Genomic DNA, 17,662 nt, shown 5'->3' with positions numbered 1-17,662 from the left:
GTATTAGCTGTACGTATGGCAGTGAACAGAACATGTGCGACAATGATGAAAATAATCCAAACAATGGACCCAATGTATATCTGAAGGGCAGACAAGTTAACCACCTACACAAAGAATCATCCCTGAAAAAGACACACGGACATCAGTCTCAATGCCAGCAATAATTTGTCCAAATGTTTTTTTTTTTTTAAGCAAGATGCAACAAAAGCATGAACTCAACAACAAAAAGCTTACATGTATAACTTCCAATCAGAACTGTCAATAATAATAATTAACGACGAGTAATTTACAGTAATTGCATTTGTTAATGTTGACAGGCCTAATATAAATATGTTTATATACAGAGCCCTACTTTTAAACAGTAATCTGCATGGTAGACTAAATTCTGAAAAGAAAAAATACAAGACCATGACAATGCATTTTTAAGGCGTTTTCTTTATACATGTTTTTACAGCGTAGAAATTTTACATGCTACAGAAGGGTAGAATATTAACCATAATTTCATTTTGTAGAAAAAAGCAAACCATAACCATTTAAATGAGACATGCCCATAGTAAAGGGTCCAAACTATGTAGTGGAAATTTATTAAAACAAAAAAAAAATATTTTTTCTATTAATATTCCTGATACAGGAACGTTCATGTATAAAAAAATAACTGATAGTACAGTTCAAATACAATTCACAGTATTCTTTCTGAAGCTAGAAACTCAAGTGGATTTTTGCCTTAGAAAGCAGAACTAGTTCGATGAGCAGACATGTTACACGATTTATGGAGGTTTATGGAACATGGTTTTCAGTGAAAGCCAACAAATCCTTTCCAGTGATGAGCTGCTAGAGGAGAAAAATAAGTGTGTAAAACTATGCTCTCTAGCCTGTCCAGGTTATTGTCATTGGGGTGCAAGTGTACGCAACACAACAACCAATTCACTCAGTATCAGATTCTATCCTGTGGATATGGTGACATCCCAACTCTGAAGGCAACAGCCAAGTACTTAGCCATTCCTTTAATGAATCTTTTTAGCTTCCATTCATCCTAGGAAAACACCGTAAAAAGGAAAGCAGTCTCATTTAAAAGTGACAAAGTCCTGAGTCTATGAGCAGCAGCTGAGATGTTAAGCTCCAGGCTTCTTCTTTGATTACAGTTCATTATTAAATATATTTCAGTCGCATTCTAAGGATGTTTACTATGATACTTTTTACCACATGTTAAATGAACATTTCAGCTTAAAAAAAAAAAAGAATATCTAAAACATCTTCTGTGGTAAAAATACAGTATAATTTATGATTAAAGCACCACTTTCCCATTAGCAGGATTTAATTTGTTCGGCATTTGAAATTCACTTCTTTTGAAGAAGGCGTTCACAAAATCCATGGTCTAAAAACAAAGACAAGGAAATACAGAATGTTGGTAACCATCTTGAAAAGGTACAAAGAAATGCATATTATACTGCACAAGCTGCTTATTTTAGAAAGATCTGCCTTACCATCACACTATTACACCTTTTAGCCAAAAATCATACAAGAAAGCGCTTCAAAAAAATGTCATAAACTAGATGCTGTCAGAATGACAACCATGTACTCCCTAGTCTCAAAATTAAATCAGTTCCACACCTTCTCCTATACAAAGTCCCTGTTAAATTTGAAAATGATCCGACAAACACTATCGGGCTAACGAGGTCAAGTGTCTGAGGCTGCCCTTTTATTTGGTACCACTTTCCAGTGCTATTTCAGTTTTTGAGTGATTTGTTTCAAAATTTGATCATTTCCAGAGTTTCACCCATGCAACACTTTTGCAAAGTTTGAAAAAGATTTATGAAATACTTTTCAAGTTATCACATTAATAAGATAAATGTGTATGGTGGTGGACCAATCCCAAAACAATATGTATTCCTCATCTGGCCAATACAATTAATCTGTCTTTTATGGAAGGTCAGAATGTTGATATCAATCCTTACCTTCACTGAACGGAAAAAAAATCATGTTTTCATTCTGTTTTTAAAAAATGAAATGCGCACAATCAGTCTTCAAGACCCACATATTACGCTGCATTTTTTTGTGTTAAAAACGTTTACATTTCCAGTTTTGTATTCCCTACAGTAAACAAACCTGATTCAGTCTAAAACTGTGTAATTTATCGTAAGGCTTCATGTGACAGATATCTGAAGATTCTACAAACTGACATTTAATGCAATGCCTTTTCTTTCTGCAACATATGTATAGCTATGGACCATCAGGGAATTTGTCCTAAACCCTAAAAATCTCTCACCAACTTCACATCTGTCCATGTTACTGCAGGACAAGCGTCTTCCAGTGTCTCTACTCCCTCCCATGTCCTCACAAGTGGCTTGCTCTAAAAACACAATTAAAGCCTGCTAAATGAGATCAGCTGCACTGTAAGACATATGAGCAGAATGCTCACACACTTACAAAGGTACATAGTTGCCACTGAAAAAGTGGGTCTCAGTTTTGTTTAAGATTCAAATGGTCCCACTTACCCTTGTTTCTTTCAGTCTTATAGAGGAAAGAATCTTCATGCTCCGAGTCTCTGTGGTCCGTCTCTGCACTCAGGCCATTATGAGAGCATGCGTGAGTGTTACTCTTTGACTGAGATGTGGCGTTCCCTACACAAAAAAGAAATACTAATTCATTGTGTGTGTGTGTGTGGGGGGGGTTCTAATTATGACAGCAAAACTGACTCAGTGTTGCCATCTGGTGTAAGGGATGTGTGATGCAGGCAATTCAGCCTTTAATTAAAAAAAAAAAAAAAAAGGAAAATGTATTTCACCTGTGGAAGCTGCTCACTGAAGTGCAATGAGCTCCACAACACGCACAAGCTTAATCACCTGTATGGCTGTGGTGCTGCAGCCCACTGTGAGTGTGATGGCTGTCCTCAGTCCGGCAGCGTTTGCCAAAGGCTGGGCGCTCTTCCCCGTGGTGCTGCCGCTTGCGGCTTGCCTTGTCGTAGTCGCTACCACGGTGCTCCTCACCACTTAGGCTGGAGCGGCTCTCGCATGGGGAGTCTGCCTCATGTCTCGACCTCTTCTTCTTCTTGTGCTTCCTGGAGCTGCCGTCGGAGTTCCTCTCAAATGTATCTTGGCCCCTGAAGAGGTACGACACACAGGATGCATGAACAATGGCCCTGTCAGCCCTGCAATCTATGCCCAACTCCTCCCACGACCCCAGGCCTCTGCAGTCTCTAGCTACCCCCTCCTAGCCCAATTTTCCCTTAATTTGTCTCAAAACTAAACAGGCTCCAGATCTGCTATACAATGTTCATAGAGAGTCTGAAAAAGATCCGTCACACGTCTTCTGATGCCACCTACCACTCCTGCTTCAATTTTGGTGCAATTTGTCTTCAAATGAAATCGGGTTAGATCTTCATGTAATGTTTTGTGGTTACGAGATCCAAATATTTTTGATTTATCACATTCACAAGGCCAAGTCTAGGGCTGCTTAATCATTTTTCAATCATACCCCTCTGCAGTCACATTCTTATATCACACTGATTGTACCATGTTTGTATTAGCAGGAAGAACCCATTGCATCAAAACCAACTGCACCCTTTTTAGGCCCGTAGAGCATCAATAAATGACAGCACTGCATTACACCACAGGACACGATCCCAAATAATAAAAATAGTGGTACAATATATTTTTTTCTGGTCTGATCCCGATACTGATACCAAATTTTCCCTTTTATCAACTAAGCATTAAATTAAATATTTGTATCAATACATTTCAATTACCATTGGAAAACTAGCTGTGTTTAGTGTTGTAGCAACACTGTGAGTAATGCTATGAATAGGAAAATATATTGCAGGCCAAAAAAAAAGGTCGCACACTAATATTTCACCGGACCGCCTTTAGCTTTGATTACGACGCATATTCGCTAATGCATTGTTCCCACTTGCTTGTGCAACATCAGTACTTTTGTCATCCAGATTTGCATTTCTCTTCAGGGTCTTGTATTGGTAAAAGGTGAGCTGAAACGTTCCATGAAGTCTCTTTCAGCATGTCTCAAAGACTTTCAATGGGGTTAAGGTTATGACTCTGTGGAGGCCAATTCATGTGTGAAAATGATTCTTCGTGCTCCCTGAACCACTTTTTGACAGTTTGAACCTGAAGAATCTTGGCATTCTTGTCCTGGAATATGCCCATGCCAGGAATGAGAGATAATCCGTTGAAGGGATAACCTGGCCATTCAGTAGATTCAGCTACTCGGCCGACTTCACTTTATCGCCGCGTAACGTTGCTAAGCTGTAATAATAATCCAATCATTGCCTCTTAAGTACATGCGGATGTAAATTCAAATGTTTTTTTTGGCCAGGCAGTGTATGATGACCATGCTGCTCAAACGAAGGACATGCCACTACCTACAGGATGACATCCACTGTCAACATGATTTACAAAAGCTTGCTGCTTTGTTTTATTTAATAACAAAAACATTTCTAAGTGCAAGTTGTGCATTTTGTTGCCAAACTAAATATAGTCAAGAAATAAAATCATAAAAATCACTGTATCCCAGGGATGTAATGATATCAGCTCAATATTTATCATGATATTTTTTCGTTTTTCTTTCTTTTTTAAATAATAAATCAGCATTTTTTTTATTTGCATAAAATGTGTTTTCCTTTTAAAATGTTTCTGTTTTCCTTCCTTTAAACCTAAGTATGGCAAAAAATTAGCATGGATTGTCTTTAGCGATGGACGGCTGACCTATCTATGTATGATGTATGTATGTATTTGATACTTAAGGCTCTCTGTCACATAAACTTACCAATGCTCCCGATACTTGTCCTTTGCTTTTTTCTTTTTCTTGGACTTTTTGTGTTTCTTGGTGTGACGGTCCTCAGAGTGCTGCTCCTGTATGGGTAGTCGCATGTGGGAGCCTCTGGCACGGCCAGGGGGTGGCGATGCAGTGGCTTGGGGCGAGTGCCTGGCTCTGCCGTGGTCTCCGTCCTGAGTGTGGTGCCCCCGTCCTCGTCCCTCCTCTGAACGGCGCCTCTGGCTGCAGAGCTCCTCCCGGCGACGGTACCCCAGGAGCCTGTCGTAATCATGGTCGTGTTCACCGTGTCTACGGTCTCGATCTTCTTTGGACCGGTGGTAGTGCTCCCTGCTGTAGTGTCCAAAGCGATCCCAACGTCTCTCTGCCTCCCTATCCCTGTGGTGTCGGTCCCGACTGCGAGACCTGTCCCTATAAGAGCGGTAGCTCCGGTCATGCTTGTAGCGGCTCCGGTCCCAGCTCCGGTCCCGGCTCCTCTCACGGCTCCGGTCCCGGCTCCTCTCACGGCTCCGGTCCCGGCTCCTCTCACGGCTCCGGTCCCGGCTCCTCTCACGGCTCCTCTCACGGCTCCGGTCCCGGCTCCTCTCACGGCTCCGGGCCCGGCTTCTCTCACGGCTCCGGTCCCGGCTTCTCTCCCTGCTCCGGTCCCGGCTTCTCTCACGGCTCCTCTCCCTGCTCCGGTCCCGGCTTCTCTCACGGCTCCTCTCCCTGCTCCGGTCCCGGCTTCTCTCATGGCTCCGGTCCCGGCTCCTCTCCCTGCTCCGGTCCCGGCTTCTCTCACGGCTCCTCTCCCTGCTCCGGTCCCGGCTTCTCTCACGGCTCCTCTCCCTGCTCTGGGCCCGGCTCCTCTCCCTGCTCCGGTCCCGGCTTCTCTCCCGACGGTGCCGGTGTTTCTCTGGCCCTCGATCCCAGTTTCTAAAGAGGTGGACTGCTTTATCCACGGCCCCCTTTCCTTCCCTGGCACTGTGTCTTGGGTTGGACTCCTTAGACTCCCCTTTGCTCTCAAACCTGGGTATATGGCCGCTGCTTTCAGAGGTATTTCTCCATGCTGCTTTTGCAGCTTCTGTGCTTTCCTTCACTCTAGAAAGGACACTTCCAGAAACCAGGCTTGGACCAGATGGCAAACTGTTAATGGAACCAGCATCTGTGGAGCCGTGGTTAGAGGCACCGGGAGCATCCATCAAGGTGACAGTGTTGTTTTGAGAAACATCACCAGCGGTTTGAGAGACCACATCAATTGGCTTAGCTTTAACTTCAGTCGTAGTATTTCTATCCAGTGTCAGACCGGGATCAGAGGCCACACTGGACACAGGGTCGGCGAGCTCATTCAAGTGACTGCTAGCTCTTATTCCTTTAGTGGAGGCATTGTTGTCTTGGACAGAGGTACAGCTGCGGGGTTGACCCATTTGGGAGGAGGAGGCTGTAGGAAGCAATGCTTCTTTGCTGGAAAACACCATACAAATAAAGTTTTAATAAGAGCCAAAGATTAAACCACTAGGTTTATGTGTTGCATGTAGACTTGTTAATATGCTTCACAAGTGAATGTTGTACACACTATCAGTATCATGGAAATAACTAAGAGCCCCTGCACTCATTTCCTCAATGTCTTGTACAAGGCAAAAAAAACAAATACTAAAACATACCCAGGCCCAATCTCCACAGGGTTTGTGTCCAGGGTCTCTGTAACACTGGCTGGGGCGTCTCTGCCGTCACCCACTCTGGGAGACGGATTCTGAGAACAACTTAGGCCCAGTGCCTCAGGAGAGACCTGCAAAACACCAACATTCATACTCTTGAACACCTGATTTAATTTGAAAATAAAAACTGGGTATGGAGAATTGATTTTAGATGAATCAACACACTAACAGTTTACAAGTTAGTATCGGTATGTTTGAGGTATAAATATGCACCAACAATATACATTAATATTTAAACAAAGGGGGAAAGTGCCTCATTGGCATTTGTGAAAAAAATATAGCAGAAACTCTATAATGCCACTTAATATTGTCTTGTATCGCCATTGTCTATCTCTTATTGCCATGTGGCCATTTTCCCACCTGCAGCAGATAATAACAAGGGTAAGATATCATTACCTTCTCACTATGGTTGACACCATTGACCTTGTGTAGCCCATTCTGGCTTGGTCTACTGCCATTATGGGATGGTCCCGAGCCATTCTCCCACACATGGGTCTCTGCGGTAATAACCCTGCTGCTCCCGTTTACAGCGGGCATGCCATGAGGCCCAGCAAGGCCATTCTCCATGGCTCCTCCTTCCTGGTCGGACTCTTCGGAGGACTCCTGGCCGTAGGGCACCAGGAAAGCGGCACAGTGGTTATGGGAAGTGCCGTTCACACGGGAGCCCTGAGAGACGTGGGGAAGGCCGGGCCGGGACACTGCAGCTGGCAGATTTTCTGAGGTAGACCGTGAGCAGGAAGAGGAGGCAGTGGCAGTGGACGATGAGGGTTGTGTTTGTAGCTGGGAGGTAATGGATGACGAGCAGCTGGGGTTGTAATGAAGGGCTGGCTGGCTCCCGGGAGGCCGCACTGTCTTCCCCTGACCAATGAGGAAGGACAGCTTCTGCCTCTTGGCAGACTCGGGGATCCTGGTGGGCCGATTAAGCACCTGGGAGGCAATGGTACTGGAAGGAATGCTGGACCCTGTTCTGCTTACAAGGCTGCTACTAGGCTTCGAGCAGGAGGGTAGCCCTCGAACGGAGCCGGTCCCATTTACGTGTGGGGAGTTCTGCACACACACACATACACACAAACATAAGCACAGACACACTAGTACTGGTTGTGTACACCTTCAAAGTCTTTGTAACTAGCATGAAATTGGCACAAGCATGATTTTGCTAACAAAAAAAAAAATTCAATAAACAGTTGATTTTTTTATGAGCCATTACTGCCCTCAGGGGAAATTCCTCCCCTGAAAAGTCAGTTATATTTTTAAAGCAATTTATTATCTAATTAAGCGCCATTAAGGAATCCTACCATTTGCTCCATTCCACTGCAAAAACACACAAATTGATTCCCATAGTGGCCAAGGCAAACACGGTTAATGTGACTGTACCTTGGCCATGTGGGGGGGCAGCTGAGGCCCGATGAAGCCGGTAGAGGACGGCTGGGGCCCGGCTGGTCGCGGTGCGAGAATGGGGCGTGGGGAGGACTGGCCAGGCATTCGACTGCAATGGTTGTGTTCCACTCCATTTTTCAAGTCTAGGGATCTGCAACACCCATGCGATGAATGTATGTTACAGCGCCACACAACCCAGAATGAAAGACAGAGATATTCACATAGAGGTCTGACGAAAATACCAAGCATCTTACCTGATGTAAAACAGGACATAGGCTTGTTGGTTGAGGACCGTTCTGATGTCGCTGACAGTGACTGAAGCGTCATTCATCTGATACCACTGACCGCTGCTGGCCTGTAACAAAGCAGAGGGTTTTCAACCACATACTCATGCTGAGCTTGTATTAAAGCATCTCGGGGCAAAGCGATGAATGGAGCCCGCAGGACTAACCTTGATGTAGCAGTAGTAGTGCCCAGCGTGGCAGCTGAATCCCGAGTGAACCAGCACAGCGTACAGAAGGTAATTCAAGGGCTCTCCGTGAGACTGAGACATAAATGGACGCATGTCCAGATGCTCGGGGTACCTCACATCCTGGGGAAAACAAATATTCCATGCTATTCATTGGAAGACTGAGACTTGGAAGAAGTAGCGGAAGAGATTAATAGAGGCAAAGGGCAACAATGGGCCTAAATACTGTGATAGAGGGGCAAACATCTTGAGGATGGAGGGGAGGGGACGTAACATGTAACTGAAACTACTTACTATGTAACGCTAGTTGGCAATTTTATTTTTTGACTAAAAAAAGGCCATCTCTGCTAGGGGCATGACTACCGATTGTCTGCTCATTCATGGCTTCGCCACCCACCCATTAAGAACTTTTGACTGTTGCTTGGGGTAATATAATGAATATATAATATCTATATATTTTCAAAATGAGACACAGAATGATACAATAAAGTTTATCTCAAAATACCTTTTATTGTGTGCGAAAACCAACAGCGCTCCATCCTGATTACAAACAGTGCGAGAGCTTCAGCCGTGATGCCACACAGGCTCTCGGAATTCACCGCTAAAATCAAACCACTCAGTAACTGTCCCATGGGACAGCTGATGGGAGTGAAGGATAACTGGTACTTGTTCCACTTCGTTTTAAAACATTGCCGAATGGCTCAAAGGTTAAAAGTATCATAATTTGCCATATTTATTTTACTGAAGGGAACTGTTTGCATTTACAGTTCTAAATACTGCCTTATTTTCCCAAATATTTTAAATAAACCTTCAATAGTTTCAAAAGATGTTTAACGAGAAAAAGACTACAAACTAGTTCATTTGAAAAACTGTGATAAAGTTTTCATTTTATATATAAACTAATATATTATTCACATATCCAAATGCTATTAAGAACTAAATAAAAGACTAAATAGTCAGAACTTTTTATTTACTCATGTTGGCACAAGGTGATGATTACCATATGCATTTTAACTGGGCTTATTTCACATTAAAAACAAACTTTATGCATTAATTACCGTTTTTAAAAAGTGGCCACAGAATTTTGTAAATACCCCCATTTGTTAGACGGTTGGGGGGCAAAAGTTGCCACCAAATTTTTTTTTTCCAATTTCCTACACTGCTTGGAATTATGGGTAATCAGAAAGTGCAAAGTGCTTTGATTTCTTAGCATATATATCGTAATGGCCAATCTATTTGTATCGCTTAAGAAGCCCCTGCTTGAGTTACTCAGTTAAGATCTTTAGACCAGAGGCATCAGGTTTCATAAATTATTCAGGAATGAGTTTTTTTCCTTTTTTTGCCAGTAACATTCCTTTTTAGAGATCTGAAGCCCACATACACTGTTATAAACCGTATTTTATGATGCGAAGATTCTTTTAAGAAAACAATACTGAGAATAGTCCTACCTTGGCAATCTTTCCACCATTGAAGTTTGCGAAGCGTTTCAGGGAAATGGTCAGCACGCTGGAAGTGCGATGAACGGTGAATCTCTTGGAGGCGGGCACCATTTTTTTACACCTATAAAAAATTATAAAATATGTATTAGACTCAACTTTGCATCCAAGTTACTTTGAATTAAACCCAAAAGTACGAAGACCTGATCTGAATAACTGTTAACCCACTGATAAAGCCTGTAACTAACAAAAATATGGATTGCAGAAGACAATCTTCAGAACAGACAAACAATATTAATGACAAGTGCCTCTTACTTGGTGCATTTGTAGGCATTCTCTCCATCCAGTTGTTCAGGCTTAACAAACTGTTCTAGAGCTTTGGTGATGTTCTGGGCAGTCTGGACATTCACAGGAAAGGAAATCATACAGATTGGATTAATGCAAAGACAAATCTTTATCACTACTTACTGAGTACTGGAGGGGAATATCATGCTTTCTGCTTCCAGTGCAATAAAGAGTATTTGATTGCTGTAACACTACACATTTCTTTTGCTGTTGTGTCTAAATGTGTGCAAGTTACCTTTATTTCCAAAGCAACATCCAGGAAGGGGTCAAACGTATCAGAGACTGCTTTGCAGTTCAGGCATTTCACTAGGAAGAAAAACACAGGAAATTAGCAACACAGGCCACAAAGGCCAACTGAAACAGACAGTGATGTCTTAAACGTATGCAACCTTTATCCATTCCAAATGAGCCACCAAACACTTAGTACCCTTCTATAGTGCAATAGCAACAGTTTTACCAAGTTAAATATGACACTGCATTATTACCAGCAGGAGAAAGCCTACCTCTCGATCGTAGGTAGCCTCCAAAAACTTGATGGACGAATGTAGTTGCCTGGGTTTGCCTGTCTAATCTGCAGAAAAAAAGACGTGGATAAAGGTGCTCCTTGCTGACAGTGGGGTTACATAGGTCGAATAACAATATATGATACGTAAGCAAACAGGTACTGTCAATGAATAACAATCACTGTAATTAATACCAGTAATTGAAAAACTTGTATTCCCTTATTTGGTTAAGCACAGGAATAAAAAAAAAAAAAAAAAACACTGTACGGTATGTTGTTAAACACTGTATATGATGTTTATGCTCACGATCGCTATAGAGACTGGAAGTGGCTGAGCGGATGCTGCCATCTCCCGGCATCGGTGGAAAGTATTGCATAGCATATCGCCAACCCGGGCACAGCTCACTACTGAATGTGCATCACTATCAGTCCATCGCAAAGTTGAAATATCATAAATCAAACCATCATAAAGCAAGAAGAATCTGTATATCAACTGTGTTTTCAAACACAACAGAACAGCTACTGCTAACGTGAGAAAATAATGAGAGGGATTAAGGAAATGTCCCAATTACACAGTGGCAGATTATAAATATCGTAAAATGCTGACTAAATCAAAATATCTCTGTAAAATTCAACTTACTTATTTCCAGGGAGGCACGACCTTTGCATAGCATCAATTATGTACCGCAAAAACTCATGAGCATCTTCCTGATTCCCAAAGCGAAAATGCTTTGCGATTCCTGCAAAAAAGTCAAAATCCAAGACAGACAAATATTCATCCTAAGGCAGTAATAAGAAACTGACACGCACAATTATCTGACATGACATAAGGGTGTGAATCCATGCAGAGTCGTGGCACTTACGTTTTAGCTCATTGAGAACACCAATGGGCTTTATGACATTTCCAGAGTTGGCAAAGACTTGAATAATATGATTCTGCATGATGCACATCATACAGAAGTTGGGTTCATGACCTGCAGGGAGATATATATATATATATTTTTTTTTTTATTAAAAAAAACAGGTCAATTGAAACCGAGTGCAGAAACCAAGCACTGGAATTACTCCGAAGTCTTACTCTAGAAACGTACATGTTTTCGAATGCTCCCGGGAGAGCATGTAGTTCGCAAGGGGAGCAGTGTAACTGAGACACTGCAGGGCAGAGTTTAGGAAGCAAGTGTTGCCCAGGTTATGGAGTCCCGCTCCAATGCGATGGACCTGGTTCCACTGCAGACTGATTCGCTCCGCAGGGAAGAGAACTTTCTGCGGGGGAGCAATACCATCACCGCCGGTCACCACTGCGAGTGGAGAAGACAAAAAGGGGGCCATGTATAAATAGCCAAGATCACAAAAAGTAATTTTAAAAGGATTTAGAAAGCCTGAAGACTGAAGGGACAACAGAGTGGTGATTGTGTGACGGAAAACACAGCGATCCAGGAAGAGGAAACCAAGTATCTTAACAATCATGGCACTGTCCATAAATCAATTCAGACTGCTGACAGGGCATGCCACTCACCCTGCTCCTTCTGTCTGTCTCCTGTGGCTGCTGTGCCGCTGCTGTAAACAGCAGCTCCAGGGGTGGGCTCCACACAGGTCTTCGCTTTGGAGGTATCTGAGGGTGGAGAGCCTATGCCCCAGTTAGCAGAGCCTCCATCCATATCACCAGGCGTCAATGACAACAGGGAGCCTGAGAGCTTGAGCTGACCTGACTCAGGGTCAGACTGCTCTGATGGTTTGTCAACTATGGTCATTGTTCATTGCTGAAAAATAAAACATCCGTGACATAAAGGAGACGCTTACCCTGCACATTTTTCCCCATCAAGTTCTACACAAGAGCAACATGCATCTCCAAATCAAAAGTTTTACTAACCACTTTAAGTTAAGAGAGAAAAAAAAAACACGTGCAACATTGGATCTGGGGTTGGGTGCAGTTCAAAACAACCAAGCGTCCAGTTGGAGTATAATTTTGGAGTTGAAAACCAGCATAAAACCACAAGCCTTTTACCAAAAACCCCATAATCCTCTAAGATCTGGATGTACTATCTAGATACTGGTTTAGATAAGAAAAATCTACACAAGTGAACAACGAAAATTAAGTTTTAAATGCTACAAGAAGAACAGGACTGTATAAGCAATGAATATCAGGAAAAATGGGTTTGTGTGGTTCATGGAGTATTAAATATTATTTCTGTAACCTACCTCTGGGCAGAGAAGAGTTTAAAGTTGAACCAGTTATGTCCCAGTTATGACATCGAACCAAAACACACAACCAGCAGGGGTGCAAACTTGTTTTTGATTATTATATAACGGATCACGTAATCGTACAATACACAAGCTGTCATTATGTTGACACTAAATCAAGCCGGCAGTGAAATTTAACAACTTATGATGATACATGTAAGCCATTTGAAGAAACAGTCAATGAATGTAATATAAATGCAAACTACCTGAGAAAACAATGTCTAGTGAAAGGTGGTAACAACAGAACATTACACAAGTGGGTGACTGACTTGTAGGAAAAAAAAAAATAAAAAAAAATTATATATATATATATATATATATATATATATATATATATATATCCCCATCCATTTTCCAAACCGCTTATCCTACTGGGTCGCAGGGGGTCCAGAGCCTATCCCGGAAGCAATGGGCACGAGGCAGGGGACAACCCAGGATGGGGGGCCAGCCCATCGCAGGGCACACTCACACACTATTCACTCACACATGCACACCTACGGGCAATTTAGCAACTCCAATTAGCCTCAGCATGTTTTTGGACTGTGGGGGGAAACTGGAGTACCCAGAGGAAACCCCACGACGACATGGGGAGAACATGCAAACTCCACACACATGTGACCCAGGCGGAGACTCGAACCCGGGTCCCAGAGGTGTGAGGCAACAGTGCTAACCACTGCACCACCATGTACTAATAATGGTATTTACTTTAAAGGAATCATTAATTTTTTTGTATGGTAAATAGCTGCTAATATTTAGCACTACAATAAATGCATTAAAAATACCCATAATACAAATCCACAACAGAATACACCATAAATCTTTAGATAATTTAGTTAAATGGGTCTTTTAAATAATTAAGTATCACCTCCACTGTAAGAAAACTACAATACAAAAATGCTGGTAGTAGTGCGGGACTGTGTACCGGCTCATCCAGCAAACCGGTTTTAATTTTCCATATGGTATGAATTATTCATATAATGCCATACCGTAGCATAGCTGAAACACTTCAATATGCCCCAGATTATATAATACTATTTGCTGCTAGAAGCGCTATGGATGGCTGAGCAGAGTGTATTGAGAGGGGTCCCCTGCGTGTACCCTTCTTACTAACAGTTAAAACTTTATGACAACAATTCTCCATACATAACTGTTCAGCATTAAATTATTTAGGCCAATAGCCATTGCTTCAGTCTATGCCTGAATATTTGGACAACGTGTAACATAATTAGGTTTGCAATTAAATGCACATCGGAAAAGCAAAATCCTTACTATTACTGATCATAGTAATAATTGTTGAAATCATGCCGGTTAAGCATGCATGTTCTTACCAAGCTATACATACAATAATTTAAAAATATGCTACTATGGAGCTAAATATACGGTTATAATTAATAAAATATGTTGCTGTCTATTAATCCAATAAAACATGTTGGTTATACTATTGAGCTAAATGTAAATTATTTTTTATAATAATTAATAAATCCACACCTTTTTAAAGATATTCATAATATACACTGATGTAAATGTTTGTTGCTGTGGTAAAGGTGAACTTGGAAAAAAATACTGTGAAATACCGTGAAACCACCAGAATCTTTAAATATGCCGTAATACTAATTTTTGGCTTATATCTTAAGTCAGTTAGGAAACCTAATATCAAACACACTGAGCTTTATATAAATGAAATAATTCTGTGTGCAGTGCCAACTTGAACAATGTGTGTAATCTGATAATATGCGGAGGGGCCTTTTGGATTTACCCGTCTTCTGAATTCTGTGGTCGAATCTTCTAATAACAATGGTTTAATTTAGCGAGACATTAGGCTACAGTTACATTTGGACTTCTGAGCTCAAATTATTTTGAAGTAGACGCAGCTGATATCTTGCTCTACTTACTGGATTGCACAGCAGTCAAATTTACTCCTGCACTGTGTACAGCTGACACTTAGATGACCAATAAATAGAAAAAAAGATGCAGCTAGATGTAGGAACTAATGAGACAGAACAGGACATCCAATATCTGAGGCACAAAATCCAGATAAACACAATTTCGGCATTGATGTTATAATTTTTTTTTAAAGAAACATCTCTTCATCTCATCTCTCAAAGTATTTTGGACCAAGGATGTTCTCCCCACATTTGAGTGCAGTACCTTACAGTCCAAAAACATGCAGCGCGCTGTACATGCAAGTGTGTGACCCGTGATGGAAAACATCCCATCTGGTGTGTTCCCTAGTCTTGCGGCCTGTTTGTTTGTCCTGCCTATGTTTCTGGGGATTATGTTTAAACAAATGTACTTCTGTATTATTAAACATGCAAAGAATACCTGAGGTATCACCATGTACGTCACATACTTTAAAATGTCATAAGCAAAAACTACTGTAATGGTTCGCATGGAAAGCATACAGGTTAGGCAACTTTCTTTATAAACTATATAACATAGCCCCGAGTCAGTACAGCACAGCGTAATGAACAAACTAATGTCTTTGTTACATTTAGTCTAACATGATACTATTTAGGAGTTAGTTTCCCAGAGCCAGTCCCTTTCATCTGAAATGCACTATATTGTAAACTGAGCTTGATTTATAATGGATAAAATGTGCAGATTTAAGCAATCTAAGACATGGATGATGGCATTTACTTAATGCACCCACACAAGCTGAGGACCTACTGTGCACATTTTTGGAGGGAAATGAAGTTCCTCTATAGCCAGCCAGCCAGCAACAGGGGGTGCTTGAGTGCCACATGTACACGTTTTTGCAAACACAACTACTGGATTTTAAATACAGAAAAGTGACACAGATTGTTTTGTAGTTTTAAGTAAATGCTTGTGTAATAAATTGTTCCCCGGTCACAAGTTCACATACCTGCAAAAATGCATCTAAACCACCCTCCCGACCGGAACACCATGACAATTTTTTTCTCAGGCATTGAGAAATTTAAAAATCGATCATTTAAAATCTATCATCTTTCTTCAAGTTACACAAAACAAACAACAACTCACAGTAACCAAAGAGAACACGCAAAGTATGTTTGAGCCAAGACTGTAAAAATCAAATGGTATGTAAAATTTAAATACGGTAAGCATTAAGTGGTCAAATGAAGGAATTTGTTGGGTCGAGAAACCCACTGATTTCAGTCACAATTAAACACTGAAATCAATCGCCTCAATTCCACTTCATTAATGGAGAAACCCAGATACCGCGTGCGTTGACGACAGTCAGGTAAACTGCATTCACTTTGTAGAAGGACCTCTACATTGATAGCTCCAAGTCAACCAGTACGCACCAAAGAAATTCACAGGACGCAGGCGGTTTTACTTTAAGAAATACTATCATTTTAAAAAAGAAGGAAAAAAAACTAAATTTAGGACTTTTCGCTATATTACTTTCAATTTGTTTAGCAACCATATACGACTTACAGCTTTTTGCTCAATTTTATAGTTCATAAATGAAGTAGGCATATTTCCCATATCGTTAAAAACTAAGGACACGTGACAGTTAAAAAATGAATGTGAAACCTAATTCATGCCAGGCATATACTAGGTTATCGTAGTTATACGACAATGATCACTAAATAAACCAGATTATTCAAAAACCTAAATTATCAGTCCTAATGATGCTTGATATAACAAAACAACAAATATTGCGGCTAGGTCTAAATTTAAGGAAGTGACAACTTGTATGTTGCTACGTTGCTATATGTCGGTGTCCATCTTCAGTTTTATTCAATTTGCAGACATTTACACGGAATTTTTAACCTATACAGTTAATCCTTTAATTTAAAAAAAATACCGAAAGACGGAAGTTTAAGGGGAAAATGACGAATAGCCTAGTTCACCGAATTCGCCTGGGGAAAAGCATTTGTTACAGTGCATACACTACATTTACAATTAAAATGAAGCCTTACTTGGGTAGCTCGCTGCACTTAGGCCTGTACTTCAGTAGCTTGCTAAATTAGTAAAGTTCACACGAAATGAAAACGTCGGGGGAGGTATTTAATTAATTCAAGGTATTAATAGTCGCCATTATTAATATTGAGCCGACAGTAGTAAAATGTAAGCTCGCGAAGGCGCGGGAGATCGGACCTTAAACGTGCGCAGGGCATTTGTAAACGCCATGGTAACGGCGAGACGTAACAATGAAGCCGCACCGCTGTGACACGATGGACATTATGCGGAGCCAATGTGGTCACATAGCGTGAGTAACCGGCTAGCTCGACGGCTACGAGTGAAGTGTGAAACGAGGGGCAACTCGGAGACAGAAACGCACACGCCGACCCAGTAAATTAAGTCGTTTGACTCGACGTAGACTCGGTGCCAGATAAACAGATAGCTATGTAGTTCGATTCGGTCACCGGTTTAAGGTTTCACGAAGGAGGGGCCCAGTATTTTAAATTCACCGGTGAGCACGTACGCTCTTCTAAGCCACACTTACTGCGAATAGACGAGACATTCAGCGGTGGACTAACAGTAAAAAGCCCAGTTAGCTAAGGCGGCACGCGTCTAAACTCAAATTAGACAAGCCATATTTTCCAGCAAAATGATGACTATATTGTATTTTTATTAAATAAAGTCCTTACCTGTTATTTTGTAAATGTATTAGTTATTGTGGCCGTATCTGTCCATCCCCCTATCCAGCGGGCGTCCGGCGGTGAACAATGACGTACATTCCCCCTTGGGTACATCCGGGTATCTGCGTATTAAAGCAGTTTCTGCTGCTGTTCCGAGACGGAAGAATTGGTGAAACGATCAGGAAAGGAGTGCTGGCAAGATGGTGCTACGTACTTGAATCGTAGACATCGGTGTATGTTGCAAT

The 17,662-nt window shown here is 41.5% G+C and overlaps 1 protein-coding gene across 7 annotated transcripts; it reads right to left on the bottom strand.

Moving 5' to 3' along the window:
- Positions 1-417: 417 nt before the first annotated feature.
- On the bottom strand, positions 418-17,661 carry usp42 (ubiquitin specific peptidase 42). Of its 7 annotated transcripts, XM_049015828.1 has the most exons (20): positions 17,427-17,660; positions 12,125-12,368; positions 11,700-11,906; positions 11,472-11,582; positions 11,249-11,348; positions 10,610-10,677; positions 10,342-10,412; positions 10,077-10,159; positions 9,774-9,885; positions 8,308-8,448; positions 8,111-8,211; positions 7,854-8,007; positions 6,876-7,526; positions 6,426-6,550; positions 4,777-6,225; positions 2,844-3,100; positions 2,496-2,621; positions 2,267-2,350; positions 1,956-1,989; positions 418-1,375 (listed from the first exon to the last, which is right to left on the bottom strand). In XM_049015828.1, exons 2-19 carry the CDS (start codon positions 12,357-12,359, stop codon positions 1,985-1,987), a joined length of 4,080 nt encoding a protein of 1,359 aa, XP_048871785.1. In that variant the 5' UTR covers positions 12,360-12,368; positions 17,427-17,660; the 3' UTR covers positions 418-1,375; positions 1,956-1,984. The 7 variants fall into 7 exon arrangements, 6 of the variants coding, with proteins under 6 accessions (XP_048871785.1, XP_048871788.1, XP_048871784.1 ...); XR_007398290.1 differs by having other exon boundaries at positions 1,956-2,350; XM_049015831.1 differs by lacking the exon at positions 2,267-2,350 and having other exon boundaries at positions 17,427-17,661.
- Between the last annotated feature and the right edge of the window lies 1 nt (position 17,662).

This window comes from Brienomyrus brachyistius, chromosome 5 (genome assembly GCF_023856365.1).
Source record: "Brienomyrus brachyistius isolate T26 chromosome 5, BBRACH_0.4, whole genome shotgun sequence".
NCBI classification, from domain to species: domain Eukaryota; kingdom Metazoa; phylum Chordata; class Actinopteri; order Osteoglossiformes; family Mormyridae; genus Brienomyrus; species Brienomyrus brachyistius.
The sequence above is the reverse complement of the archived record's forward strand: the minus strand, read 5'-3'. Positions and strand labels throughout refer to the sequence as shown.